Source organism: Rousettus aegyptiacus, unplaced genomic scaffold (genome assembly GCF_014176215.1).
Source record: "Rousettus aegyptiacus isolate mRouAeg1 unplaced genomic scaffold, mRouAeg1.p scaffold_m13_p_11, whole genome shotgun sequence".
Lineage (NCBI taxonomy): Eukaryota > Metazoa > Chordata > Mammalia > Chiroptera > Pteropodidae > Rousettus > Rousettus aegyptiacus.
Genome location: NW_023416286.1, coordinates 89,850,005 through 89,865,226, shown reverse-complemented (window position 1 = coordinate 89,865,226; position 15,222 = coordinate 89,850,005). Strand labels below are relative to the sequence as shown.

The 15,222-nt window shown below is 41.1% G+C and overlaps 1 protein-coding gene across 1 annotated transcript in view; it reads left to right on the top strand.

The window, feature by feature from the left end:
• Positions 1 to 11,718: 11,718 nt before the first annotated feature.
• Positions 11,719 to 15,222, top strand: part of MTRF1 (mitochondrial translation release factor 1) — a 28,105-nt gene continuing 24,601 nt past the window's right edge. The window contains exons 1-2 of the mRNA XM_016158168.2: positions 11,719 to 11,872; positions 14,071 to 14,496. Coding sequence (XP_016013654.1) covers positions 14,079 to 14,496 — 418 coding nt within the window. The 5' untranslated portion in view covers positions 11,719 to 11,872; positions 14,071 to 14,078. The remainder of the gene's footprint in view (positions 11,873 to 14,070; positions 14,497 to 15,222) is intronic.

Below are 15,222 nucleotides of genomic sequence, written 5' to 3'. Positions count from 1 at the left end.
GGCCCGCCCCTCGAGCGGGCGGTGTGCGCATGCGCGAGGCGCCGGACTGCGAGGGGCGGGGCGAGGGGCGGGGCGAGGGGCGGGGCGTCGGGCCGCTAGGGCCGGAGACCCCGGAGCGCCGCGGGCCGTGGGAAAGCCCTGTGCGGCCCGGGCCGCGCCAACGCTGCTTTCGCCGGAAGCTCGGCTCGGTTGGGGCTCGCGCGCTGTGGCCCCTCATAAGTCGCTGACTTTTATTGTCCTCTAATTGTTAGGCTTGTGGCCTATAATGAAACCCAGGATCTTCCAACTCTGGGACATTTTCAAGCGCACATAAAAGGTAGCACACACATCCCAGCACAAAACAAAGCAGGAAAAGGTAGTATAGTGGTAGAAATGTGTGAGTCTAGAAAGATGTGGGTGAACATCGTTGACAAGAATAGCCATACATACGATATAGGTTTAATATTAAGTAATGTGGAAATACTAGGTACATAAACTTACACATGTTCTGGATCTTAATTTGTGCATATTTGTGGGAACTACAGGGTAATTAATGCATAATTGCATTTTAAAGGCTGTAATCAGAAGTGAGTTGGGGTTTTTCCCCTCCAGCCTCGTTTGGTTGGAGATCGGAGAAAGTATCACAGGAATCTTTTAAAATAGGGAAGAGACCATGATTTAAAAAGGGGAGGTCTAGAAGGGTCTATGGGTTCGGGACAGAAACTAGGCTCCCCAAATGGTTAGACAAAAAGTAGTCAGGGAGGGCTTCCTGGGGAACTCGGCTGCTTGGCCCCTGCACTGGGGGTATACTAGACGACTGAGCAGCGGCAGAGAAGGACCGGCTCCCACTGAGCTCATACCCAACCACTTTCATGGTCCCCACGCGCCGCTTGCTCACCGTAGCGTTACTATTCCTGAAAATTCTTTGGCTCCCGATTTATCTACATCCTCAGGAGTAAAGGGTTAATTGTGGGCAAAGTTGAAACTCCAGTGCCCCAGTCTGGCCATCCCTTGACTCTGATAGGATGTGTGGACTTTTCTAGAATGTACTTCAGCCAGCTCAGGCCTCTCTGCCTCACCTCAGGGCCAATTTCAAAATGATTAATTGAATAAAGAAAATAAAAGAGAAGGGGTGCGGCAGTGTAATGCCGACTATAAATATTTGGAGACAAGAAATGTTTATCTTCTGTGAAAGTTTCCTGTGGGCCTTGTCCAGTCTAACTTACTACAAATCATGAACTCTGTGGCAGCTGCCAGATCTTCCCCGTGGCTCTCCGCACCCCTAAATCAGGCCACCTATGCTGATGTTTCCTTTGCACCCCACTGACGACTTCTCCCCCTCTCCACAGCTTCCCCAGCGTCGCCCAGCGGTACAAAGGAAACCTGCAATCCCAAACACTGAGAAGTCGGTAGTTACAAATACACACATTTAATATTTTCCTCATCTGTCTTTCGCACACCGTGACACGCCGTGCACACGTGCCTTGGCTGTCTGCACTAGGATGGAGGGGGGGGAGAGGCGAGTAACTGAAAACAACGCCAATAGTGTTGCTGGTAGCCCTCAACCTAAACCTAAAAGTATATAAAGGATGTAACACATGCACCATCAGAAAGCCCGGATTAGCCAGTGGCTGTCATTTTATTACTGACTTCCCATTTAGCCTAGAGCAAATCTTATTTCCATCTTTCAACAGAAAATGGAGTTATAATAACATTATTGTAATCTTTCACAGCAGGGTTATGTGAATATAATGCTTAGTCATTTCTAAGCCCACAGTAAAAAACAAATGCATTGTAAATCTGAACTCGCTGTCTCAGGAAGAACGCTGAGGCACGGTGGGTCTCCACCCAGATGTTCCTTCCCGGTGCTTCGGGTAGGGTGTACCTCCTTTAGAATAATGCGCACAGTAAATTTACAGTAACAACATCTGTAAAGACCTTAACAGATCCCAAAGCACTGCTACATACATCATGCGGGCCAGGAATTCTCTTGCTAAGCCTAGTACAGCCAAGGAGAAAAGAATGTTCTCTAGCTTATCTAACAGAGCCAGCTGGCAGGGTGAAATGGACTAATTTGTCGCTCTTCCCATAAGCAATTCGACCGTATAACTAAAGGCGGATCGGAAAGAGCATCAGACTGCGTATCGTGCATTACACGTCCAATTCCCTGACGCGTCTGCCCTCTTCCACCTGCAGAGGAAGGAGAAGCACTGCGTCCCCCCGCGGAGCACGTGGCGCCATCTCCTTCTGCTTCTCCTGGACTTCTATTCAGCAGCTGTTCCCCCCCAAAACCCGCTATTTGCATTTTCTCTCTCCTTACATAGCTTATATTCTAATGGGAGGAGACAGACAGTAAACACATAAATAAACGAGATGATTCCACACCTCAAGAAGTCCCAAGAAGGACATAAAAACGAGGGCCCTACGAGGACAATGGGGGTTGAAGAAAGGACTACTTTCAATCAGGTACTCAGGAACAATTTCTGGGGAGGTGGTAACGTGAACAGAGACCTCAAGGATGAGAAAGGAGCCAACAAGGTGAAAAGCCAGAAAAGCATATTCTAGCTAAGGAGAATCACATGCAAATGCCCCAATGCGGGCACAAGATGAGCATGGTCAAGGCATAAAAGGAACAGGTAGGAACTTCAGCTTCGAGGAGGGGTTGAGGGGCACGCATGAGGGGATGTGCCGTGCAGCTAGTCGAAGCCGTGGGCCAGCCTGTGCAGGGTCTGCAGTCTCGGGCGATGCGGCTTGGTTTGCTTTTATCCTATGTTCAGTGAGGAGCCGTGCAAGCATTTTAAGCAGGAAAGTGACATGCTCTGATTTATTTTTTTACAAAGTCACTCAGACTACCTATGGAAAATGGACAAGAAAGTGATAATGGGGTTTCTCCAAAAAAGTGGCAACTCTATTTGTTCCTTAAGATTTGACTTCTGCTTCTAACAGTCTTCTGAAAATGTTCTCCGAAATACCACCAATTCATTTGTTCAATACTTAATTACTAGGCACAGTGTGACAGGCAGTCTTGTAACAAAGATATCTTCCTCCGTGACACTTGCGTGTTGGGGATGGCCTAGTGGCCAAATCTGGACATTATTTTCCACCCACAGTCTCTTTCTCCTCCCCGTAGCATCTCCCACAGAGTGGGCTGTCCTGTCCTTTCTACTCCGCTTTGTCCTCAGCCCATTCACTGAGCACTCTCTGCCTCCTCGCCTTGATTGGTACCCGAGCCTCACCAAAGACATCGCCCCCCGTTATACATCTTCCTCTCCTTACATATCGCAGGAGTTGGTGGGGGAGAATCAGCATTTTTGCTCATCCCACCGCCCCCTCTGAATCATAATACTTCACCTTCATGTAAGGAAAAGGAAATTTATTTTGAGCCTGTACCTCCCAACTCTGTCATTCTCGTCCCCTTTTCCTTTTGGTCATTGTCCTTCCTTCGTTCTATGCCAAATGACAGTCGTCTCTTCAGCTTTGCTCCTAGTATCCATCCACTATGATTCCAGTATCTATGTGGATAGTTCAAAACCCTAGCCTGGGATAAACTGTGGTTCATCCAGATTATGGAAAATTATCCAATGCTGAAAGAAAATGAGCTATCAAAGCCATGAAAAGACATAGAAGAATCATAAATGTATATTGCTAGGTGAAAGAAGCCAATCTGAAAAGGCTACATACTGTATGATTCCAACTATATGACATTCTAGAAAAGACAAACTATGGAGACAGTAAAAAGATCAGGGATGGCCAGGGGTTGGGGGAGGGAGGAAGGGATAGGCAGAGCACAGATTTTTAAGGCAGTGAAACTATTCTGTATGATACTATAATGGTGAATACATGCAACTGTACATTTGTCCAAACTTAGAGGGTGTACACCACCAAGAGTGAGCCCTCGTGTAAACTGTGGGCTTCGGGCGATGACGCTATGTCAGTGTGGGTTCATCAGTCGTAACAAACGCTCTGCTCTGGCGAGAGATGCTGATAATCGAGGAGGGTGCGTGTATATGTGGGGGTAGGGGGTTTCCATATAGGAAATCTCTGTACCTTGCGCTTAATTTTTCTGCGAACCTAAAACTGCTTTAAAAGATAAAGCCCATTTTTTAAAAAGTCCCCCCAGCCTTACAGTTTCTTGGTTTCCTCTCCAAAGACTTTCACCTTCTACTCTGTTTTAGCTACCCACACCCATGTCCAAATTTTGAATCAGCAAGACCTGCCCCACCTCTTAAACCACAAATTCCAGCAACCTACTATCTTATTTTTCTAACTATTTTTTAAACGAGATTTGTCGATATTCTTTCAACTCCAAGAAAACTTGTCACGGCAGGCATCCCATGTCCCAGCCTGTTGGGGGAACACTGACAGAAGATTTTTTTTGCCATACGTTGAGGCTCCAGCATGAAGCTAAGAGCCGTTGCTGTCATAAGGTGGTTCCACATACACTTGTAATTTCTGATGGTAATGACTTCAGTCAGACTCTTGGGGACAATCCATGTTCTGCTGACTGTCTCCCACCATTCTTTTAACAAACACCTGTTGATGCTTTAATAAGTGCTATTCACCCTTCACGGTGCAGGGGGGTCTGGGCGGGCTCACTCACGCTCCCATTCTCAAAACACCTGTTCTTCAATGGCATTGGACTTGCCAGGTGTCTGAATCACACCATTTTCTCCTTATCTAGTCACGCATTCAACCCACACTTGTTGAGCACCCATCATTTCTCTTCTTTCTTCCCCTCTAAGGAAAAACAGCGCCTTCTGACCTGTGCAGAATTAATTTCTTTACTCCTCTCTCCTTTGTTCTCCCTTCTCTTCTCAGTTACTGTCATCCTTTAATAATAACTCTTATGGAGCACTCACTCTGCATGAGGCACTATGTATGACGTGCTATTTCTCATTTAATCCTCGTGAAAACCTTGTAGGAAAAAAATACTTTTATCCCCCTTTTACAAATAAGAACTAAAGTTTAAAAAATAATAATAAATTTACACTAAGTTACAAAACTAAGAAACGAGGGCCATCTCACCGAAGCTCGTGCATTTGGCCACTGTGCTAACCGCCTCCCGCGGCATGCTGGTTCGTCTCCATGGATCCCTGGCCAGCTTCCTTCCATGCAATTTCTGCATAGCTGCCAAGGGAATCTGAATTTCTTATTGCTGCTGTAACAAACTGCCACACCCTTGGTGGCTGAAAGCCGACACAGATTTATTATCATACAGTTCTGAAGGTTGAGTGAGAGTCTGAACTGTGTCTGCGGGCCTGTGTTCTGTTGGAGGCCCTGGGACAGAATTCATCTCGTTGCCTTTTCCAGCTTCTCAAGGCCACCGACATTCCTGGGCCTGTGTCCCTTTCCTCCGCCTTCGAAGCTAACAGCATAGCATCTTCTCTCCTCTCTGACCTCTGCTTCCTCTTCACAGTGCTCTCACTCTAACTCTACTGCATTTCTCTTTAAGGACCCTTGTGATTCCATTGGGCCCTTCGAGATAATGCGGGATGATCTCCCCATTTTGAAATAGTCATAACTGCACAGTCCTCTTTTGCCAAATAAGGGAACATTCACAGATTCCAGAGATTAAGATGTGGACATTTGGAGGGGTGAGGGGCATTATTCAGCCAACCACGTGATCTTTGAAAATACAAACCTAATGACTCGTTTTGCTCAAAATCCTCCCATGGCTTTCAGGAGAACGCGGAGCCCCTTTACCTAAGTATGCGAAGTTCTTTATGATTTGGTTCCTGCCTATCTTTAGAGCCCCACGTCCCACCACTCCGCATAATTTCCCAAATCCTCAACGAGCATCTGTGACGCCCTTCTTATCTGTGCCTAGCTAACTCCTCCTTGTCCTTCAAAACTCAGATTAAGCACCAGCTTCTTCCAGACGCCGTCCCTGATCCCTACGCTGGTGTGGCTGCCCCTCCTCCATGTTCTCAAAACAGTGCTCTCCCCAGACACAGGGCGCATCGAACTCTGCTCAGGCTGTTCCCTTCCTCCATTAGACTGAAGTTCCTTTGGATGATACGTGTCTCACTTGACTGTGTATTCCCCGTGTTCCACAACCGGCGCTTAAAATTTTTTTGTGGTTGAATTAATCATCTTCCTGTAGCACAAAGCATGGCATCCTACACGTGGCAGAGTCAAAAACTTGTTTGCTCAGTTGAACTGCAGTTGTTTTTAACCTCTCAAAAACAGAAAGATAATTTATCATCTTTGCAAGACATTCGGAATTTGGGATTTGTATCCTGCTCCTCAGAACTGTAAAATCCAGAATGAATATAACTTGCCAACTATAACACAAGGAAAGATTTAGCAAAATTCTAAGAGAAGTAACTGAGATTACATCTAACTAATCACAGGGGCTCGATTAGTTAGATGAGCTGATCTATGAAAAACAATGAATGACATTGGGAATAATGTCTGTTCTCCTCACCATTGAACCTGTAGCACTTAGCAGAGAACTTGGCAAGAGCAGATATTCAATAAGTGCTGGGATGATGAAGTCAATTCGAAACAATCGCACCCCAGGAAGAGGACTTAGTATTATCAAGAAAAATTGTGAGACGTTGAAATGGGCAAAAAAATTACAGGACATCTTGTTGAATAAATTATTTTTCATTACCTTCTAGCTATTTTTCAACTCTTTCAAGTTGTAGAAAACTACTAACAATGCAAGTGATTCTTGTTCTCAGAAATTCAAATTGCAAATTGTGTATAATGGAGAAGCGAGTAATTACTGCCTCGTGTGCATTGACCAGGTTTTCATTTTTTAAACAAATTCATTACAACTTTCCTTATGGCATATTTATGTTTTCTCTTCGGGTTTTTCTTTAACTCATAAAAACCAACAAATAAACAAACAAACACATTTAACAGGTGTGCATTTCATATTTATGCAAGGGTCATAATCTTAGCTTTATACATATCCTTTAGCAATATGAATAAAAAAAGACACGTTTGAAAATGCCTTTTGGAGAAACAGGAGTCATCTGGTTGAGATGAAGCACGAGGTTCTTGGAGGGCGTCATGGCAGAAGAAAGAGGCTGGAATCCCATCAGAGTGTGGAACCCTGGATGATGTGCCGTTTAGTGAGAGAGAGAGAATGCAGCCAGCAGAAACAGGGTCACAGTACAGCCCAGTCACCTTGGTTCAAATCCCTTTGACCAAAAGATTGACCAACTCATCCAGCCATGCTGCGCCTCAGTTTCCTAAAGTGGGCATCGCAGTTGAGCTTATTTCACAGGGGTGTTGTAAAGATTGAGTTGGTCAAATGTAAAGCACCCAGAGCATTACCTGGTAAAGAACAAGTTCTCAGTGAACGTCAACTACTATATTATTGTTACAGCTCATGATTCCTTATTTGAAAAACTTGGGAGCAGTATTTCAGATAAACAACTTTCGAACTTCAGGATATTTTGGACTTAGAAAGGTAAATGCATATACCATATATTGCATAATACTCTCAACAGAATCTGGGCAGTATCCTGTAATCCAATAGATAAGCATTTTTTTTTCCAGTAAAACATATGAATATTTATTCCAAGTGAGAGAAATATAGATGTAAATCCCAGTCAGGTTTGCCTGCCAAACTGGTTTGTGTTAGGGCAGATTTGTCCATCAAATAAGTTACCGAAAAAAAAAAAAAAAAAAAACTTCAGTTTTCAAAGATATTTTTATTTTTGACTTGAAACAAAGTTCTTCAGAGTATTCAGGATTTGGGAATTGCATATAATTGCTTCATTACTAAAGTGAAAAAAAAAAGAGAGAAGATTAAAATAGAATTTGGAATCCCTAGAAATTGTTCAGAAAGCAAGCTTTTGAATTTGGTCACCTCTCTACTGTCACATGAGTTTTCCTTTTAAAATTTTCAAAGCAAGGGCAACAGATAGTGTATGAAATTTGTTAAAGAGGTTCCAGCTAATGAAGCTGAATGACAAAGTATCACCATTTTGCAAGCTTTAATGAAATAATGAATCTAGGCACTTATGAGCTTCTAGCATAATTTTTGGAAGACATAACTAAATATTTTGCATCTTCCTTTGGAAGTAGTTAACCCACCTATGAAGTAGTTTTGCCAAAAGAATGTAAATCTGAGTCTGAGACAGGGTCTGTTTGAAAATATTCAAAATAAAAAGGAAAAAATTAAGACACACACAGTATAGATTACATTGTGTTTCTCAATATAGAGCTCATTGGATCTCAGTTGAAAAACACTTCAACGCTTATAAACAGTATTTGAAAACTACTTATGAAGGGTATTTGAAGGGGAAAATGATGGGAAAATAAAATGTATTGAAATAAAAATTTGGAACTGTACAATTGAAAACCAAGTAAATAATTTAAGAAAAATATTTAGATGCTGGATGGAAGAGATGAAACTACCAAGAAGTTATAAGAGACAACAATAAATGATCTTGTTAACAAAGTTGACTTTGACCTAGGCTAATACTAGTTTAGGGGATAAAAGGTAGCTCCCAGTCTAAGAATTGTCTCTGCTTTTTTTTTTTCTTTAAGAGTAAATGACAGATAGTAGTTTGACCCTTCAAGGCCTCTTAAACATCTGACTGAAAATTATTTGAGTGATGTAGTTTCAATAATGCCAGCAGGTGGCGCATTTCTTAGCATTTTTTTCAAGCGAAGAAAAATTTGAGAACCAGCACGAATATACATATACATATATATGAAATGCTGCCTTTTTACTCTTCATATTCTGCTTCTCTAAGGGAAAATAATTTATAAAAATACAAGTAGAATAATCTTTGTTTTGCTACTACCTTCCCACCTTAGTGAGAGCTCGGATTTTGTATTAAATTGCTAAATAATTCCTGATTTCACTATTTCTATAGTAAAATATACATGATGAAATCTCAAACTTCACATAGTGGGATGTCTCGAGACGTAGTAAGAGCCTAAACTCCAGGGAACCAGAAAGCCAAGTGTACCTTCACGGTTATGGCTGTGCGCTGAGATTTTATGTGGCTTTCAGTGCCTCTGAAAGTTTCCAAGACAGGACCAAAGGTTTCAACTTAGCCTGGAACGATCTCTACACCCACTTTGGTCTGGCTGCCCCGAGAATGTCCAGGGCTGAGGAAGTCTTGGTGCCTTGCTGCTAGCAGGGAAAGCCCTAAGTGGACACTTTATGGATGTGGATCCCTGCAGGACACTAATCAACCTCCTGTTAGAACTTTAGACACGAGTATCCTCAGAATCTTTGAAAAAATCTGGAGGTCTCTAAGAGTGAAAACTGGTGAAAATCTCCATCCTCTACCCCTTTGGGTTTGGGGCTGAGTTTGCTCTAAGTGGATCTTAAACACGGCCCCACCTACTCTGTTGCTTAGCTTGCTTCAAGCTGGAGGAGGGGACAGAGGTCATTAGGTTTCTCAGAGGGATATCCAATTGTTAGTGATGATTACAAATTCATTCAAAAGAGAAACTATTTATAGTCAACTTTATTGTGAGAAAAATTTCAGACATGGAGGTTCTAATTTAATCAAAATGGTTTTTAAAAATAAATTAAAAAATAAACTTTTTTTTTTTTTGGTTACTATTTCTTCCATTTTTTATCCTGTAATATATCAGACTCTTTGGAAGTTGAAGTTATTTAACTTCATAAAGTGATTCAATAACTTCTATAAGGTTTTTTCAACCAAATATTGAAAAATGTCTTTTTTTTCTTTCATAGTTTTCCTGTTTATAAAAACACTCATCAGAAAACTTTTGGAAATGCAGAATACTATAAAGAGGAAAATAAAGATTTCTTATAATTCCGCCAGACTTTCAAATATATATAAATCATGTATAATTTTTTTTAATGAAGTTTGGTGATTTTTTTAAACATCCTCTTTCACTTAATATATTGTGAACATCTTTGCATATTAATAACTATATACGTACCGTATTTTTTCCTTAAGTTTCATGTTTATCTCAATATATTTTTACATACATGAGTGTCTTAGTCTGCTTGGGCTGCCATAACAAAATACCATAGACTGGGTGTCTTAAACAACAGAAATTTATTTCTCACACGTGGTTGCCATCTTGCTGTGTACTCACATTATCTCTGGGCTTGTGGGGGGACAACGGGGGACAGATAGAGACCTCAAAAGCTCTTTGGTGTCTCTTCTTATAAGTGCACTAATCCTATCAGGTCAGGGTTCCACATATATGACCACATTTAACCTTCATTATCTCCTTAAAGGTTCTATCTCCAGCACAGTCACATTGAGGGTTAGCTTCAACATACAGAGTTTGGGGGGAGGGAAGGACACGATTCAGTCCATAGCAGTAAGGATATTTTAACGAGAATAAAGCTTTATATGTAATATTTTGTTTATATATCTTCACACACAAATACAAATAAACAAAGGATTTTGTTGGGTAATTTAGGAGAATGACTTCTATGATCGTTTGGAATTTGTTTTCTGTTGCAACATGAGCTCCATGTGGGCAAAGATTTTTGTCTTTTCTAGTCATTGCTGAATTCTTACATCTGTAACAGTGAGGAGCACATAACTGGTGTTCAATCTTTACTGAATGGATGACTGAATGTTTTTGTTTTGGGGGGAGGGAGCCAGTAGCAGAGCTTAGGAGCCCCATATTATTGAGACCAAAAGCCTTGATTGAATGTCAGCTGTCACTTGTTAGTTCTTTTACCTTGGACATGCTTCTTAAGTGCTTTGTGCCATAGTTTGCTCCTCTGCAAAATGGGTATTCTAGGGTTGTTGTAAGGATGAAATGAATTAGTAAGTTTAAACCATATGGAATAGTATCTAATATGTTGTGGGTAGAAGTAGATACCTTTAAATCATTTACATTTACGGTTAATTCTCCTTTTTATCTATACATTCATAGCCTAACAAAATATCCTGTGCAGTTGATAATATGCAATTTTTTGCCTTTGCTTTTCAGGAAGAAATATTGAGGATAGAGGTCAAATGGCCTGTAAATGTGATCGCTAAGGGCTGTCTCCCACTGTAATATTCAAAGTAAGACAATATGTTTGCAATTCTCTGCAATTGTTTATTTGGATTTTTATATTCTCTATTTAATCGGTGGTTTACAGGCTACGAACTTAAGTTGAGCCCCTATTTTTATTAGATATAAAAATAACTAATTTGTAGAAATATATATCTTTTGGATCCCGTTATGATTTTTTAAGAAGATAAATTTAGTCTCATTTAGTCATCTGGTATTTTCACAGGCAGTGGAAGCTAAAGTACAGCTATTAACATGCAGAATCCCCTAAACTTTTAGATGAAAAGGGGATCCTCATTAAAAAGAATCACTGCTTTAGTGGCTCCATAGATGAGGAAACGCTTGTAACTGTATATTAATATATTGTAAATCTTGATCTCTTAACCAAAACTGTAGAGACTCTCCCTCCTGGGTTTACCTGAAATTGTGAAAACCACAGTTCCACCTTTGGCTCAACGGGGTGGGGTGGCCGGGCGTCTGTCCGAAGATAAACTACAACTCCCAGGATTCCTGCGCGGGAGCTTCTGGGAGTTGTAGTTCGTTCTACTCTCTGGACCCTCCGCTCTGCGGCCCCGCCCCCCAGACCTCCTTCGGCGCCTTTGCTTGGCAATCCAGGCCCTGGGCTCCCGCTTGGGATTTGTACGCCGCGTGGTCGTTTCCTGGGAATTTTTCTTGCTTTGTCACTTTTTTGTTTCCCGCTGTCATTTTTCTCTCGTTTTTTCTGTTCCCTCATTGTTACGCACGGCCAAAGACTACTCCCCAGAGAAGTGTCAATACGGAGGTGGACCCGGGAATCAAGTATCAACCCGGAAGAAGTGACCCAGGAAGTGAAAGCGGTTCCTTGTCTGTCGGGATGAACCGCAGCGGGTTGCAGAAGGTTCCGACCTCAGTAAGGGAAGCCAAAGTCTTTTCTTCTTTATTTTAGGTACTCACAATTCACTTCTCTTTTGTAATCGTGAGTCTTTTTTCTTTCCCCAGCTTTTCCCCCCGTGCTCCTTATGGGGTCACTGCATATGCCCAGTTACATAGTGTGGCCTGCACGAGCCGCTCTTGCTCAGGCTCAGCGTCACTTCTGACATGCGGACGCTGAGTATTGTTCTCGGAATATCAGATTAATCCTGTTGCTGTGGTGGGTGATGGAGAGCGCTTGCTGTTCTCAGGCGTAGATACTCCTAGAGAGTGATCGTCTTGGGTACCACTCCCCACCCCCCACCCTTAACGTTGAGATTCGTGACCTTGAGAGTTACTCATTCTATTACTGTCCCTAAGATGGAAATTTTAGCTAGACGTGTTCTAACAACAATATTGCTGTCCTTTTATTCTATTTTTAAATGGACACACGTCCTCCAATGCGCTTGAGGCTAAATGTAAAGACACATAGAAACTTCTGGGGGCACTGTAGCATTTGAGGCTCCTGGGCATTGGTGCATTCTTCCACAGTCCTTTCCCAGAGTTTCAGTATGCTAAAGTGTATTAGTAGAACCCTGCAGACTCTGACTATTTTAGATACTCTTCCAAATATTAAATTGTATAGGAGATAATGCTATATCGGGTAGTACACTTATAATGATCAAATGAACTAATATATGAATGCACTTATTAGCATACTATGAACACCAGAGACAGTTAAGGTTGATTTTGATAAATTTTGATCCTTATTTCAACTTTGAACCTCAGGATTTTAGGGGCAAAGTGTTTTCCTTAAAACACTCTCTTTTTTCTTTCTTACTCAATGAAATCACTGTGTACTTTTCTTAGCTCTTTGTTATCTATTTTAGAGGAGAAAACACATAGTACTCAGCCAATTTCATCTAACTTGTACTTTCTTTAACTTTTTTTCTTAATTGTAAAAATAATATGTGCTATGTAAATAGGAGACTTGAAAAACACTAGAAAGAAAAAATAGCCAGCAAAACGTATCCATCATCTCATGACTAGAAATAATCTTATTAACATTTGGGTATATTTATTTTTTAGTTTTTTCAAAATACTCTGTGTCTTTTTTACATGTATACTGTATATTGTAGAAAAATACGAAAACATAAATGAGATTACATTGTTTTGTACAGTCGATCCTTGTACAATGCAAGAGTTGGGGCAACTACCCCACCCCAGTCAAAAATTCTCATATAACTTCGACTCCCCCGAAACATAATTACAGTTATCCCTGCATATTCACGGGGGATTGGTTCTGGGACCCCTGCAGATACCAAAAGGCAGGATGCTCAATCCTTTATATAAAATTGTGCAGAATAGTGCCTATAGTCGGCCCCCTCCATCCACAGATTCCGAGCAGTGGATGGAAAATATTGTTTTTGGCCACACTTGGTTAAATCAGCAGATGCAAAACTAGGGGACTACACAGGGCTGACTATATATTTAGTTTAAAAAAAAATCAGCATATAGGTGGCCCTGTGTAGTTCATACCCGTGTTGTTCAAGAGTCAACTGTAATTATTGCTGTTGTCTCTTTTTGGCAGACCTACTTTCTTAGTCTGTTAATATTTGAAGCTTCCTTTAGGATTCAGCAAAAAGGAAAGCTCTTTGAAGAGTGATCGTAGACTTGAGATGAAAAGTACAGAGTTCTGAAGAGTTACCTTCATTCTAAACAAGCTCTGCCTCTGTTTGGCCAAGTGAATAATCACCATTGAGTTACTTAACTTCCTTGGACATCAGATACGTAAAATTAAAGAATTAGACAAGAAAATAAGTCATATTTCCTTCAAACTTCAGAAATCTCTGACTATCTGAACCACCTAAAGTTTGCATGATTATTTTATACCTTTCAAGTGTTTCTTCACACACTCAATTCTAGATACTTTCTAGAAAATAGTGATTTAACCTATTCTATTGACATATTTGGTGGTTGCATTCCTACTCATTTGCCTTAGTTATACATATTCAGTGGATAGAAAACAGTGCTATATTCATTTATTTTACTATGTTGTTTTCAGAGGTTTGTAGAATTATTTTCTTTTTTTATGGGCTATGGAGTTTGGGACCATGTTTGTAGCTGGCTGAGGCGGTGAACTGAACAAAATATTTTGAGCCTTTCTCCAGCTTTATCATATGTATAGAGTTGATTTTTTTTTTTTTTTACCACGTTGTGTTTATTATATTTCAGATGCTGAGATGAATCGTCACCTGTGTGTTTGGCTTTTTAGACATCCATCTCTTCATGGTCACCACCAGAGTCACATCTACCCCCTTTCTCATCAATTTAGACAGCTATATCTTGAAAGAAGGCTGTGGGTTTTTATACAAAACAGGAATCACGTTCTCCATCATCTGTTAAATAAGAATTGTTCCAGGAGATATTGTCATCAAGACAGCAGGATGCTCTGGAAGCATAAAGCACTGCAGAAATATATGGAGGACCTGAATAAGGAGTACCAAACGCTTGATCAGTGTTTGAAGAATATCTCTGTGAATCAGGGGGACCAAAGAGCCTTGAGTCGAAGGCACGCCGAGTTGGCTCCACTTGCAGCCATTTACCAAGAAATTCAGGAGGCCGAACAAGCAATTGAAGAGTTAGAATCAATGTATAAAAGTAGGTAAAAGATATGTGCTTGTATGAGTCCAAGACTGATTTTCTAAGTTAACGCTTTATTGAACTCAGTCTTTTAAAAAGCCTACAAGTAACAAGCTCTACACTTGGAAAGGACAGGACTCTGTATTCTGGGTGTTTGAAGTATTTCAGCTACTATGATCAAGTGCTAAGAGACTGAGCTCCTCATGGTCCGTGCCAGGAAGTTCTTAGGGTTTGAAAGACTGAATTCTGACCCTTTCAGAAGCTTGAATTTATTGAACAGATCTCTTAAGGAGCACTGTTCTACAGTGCTGTATACCAGAGGCACAAGGGTATAGTTCCCACCCCGTCAAAGGGCTTACGTGGTCTAGGATGTATTTCATCACCCTAAAAAGAAACGCTGCACCCTTTAGCCATCTTGTTCTAATCCTCCCTTCCTGACCAACTCTAGGCAACCACTAATCTACTTTCTGTCTCCATAGATTTACTTATTTCAGGCATTTTATATAAAAAGCCTTTGTGACTGGCTTTTTTCACTTAGCATAATCTTTTTAAAGTTCATCTGTGTTATAGCCTATCGCTAGCTGTACTTCACTTTTTATTGCTGAATTATATTCCATCGTATGGGTATACCACATTTCATTTGTCCATTCATCAGTCGGTGGATATTGAGTTATTTCCACTTTTCAATTATTGCTATGTATGTTCAAGTTGTTGTTTGGACACAGATTGCCGAGTTGTATGTTA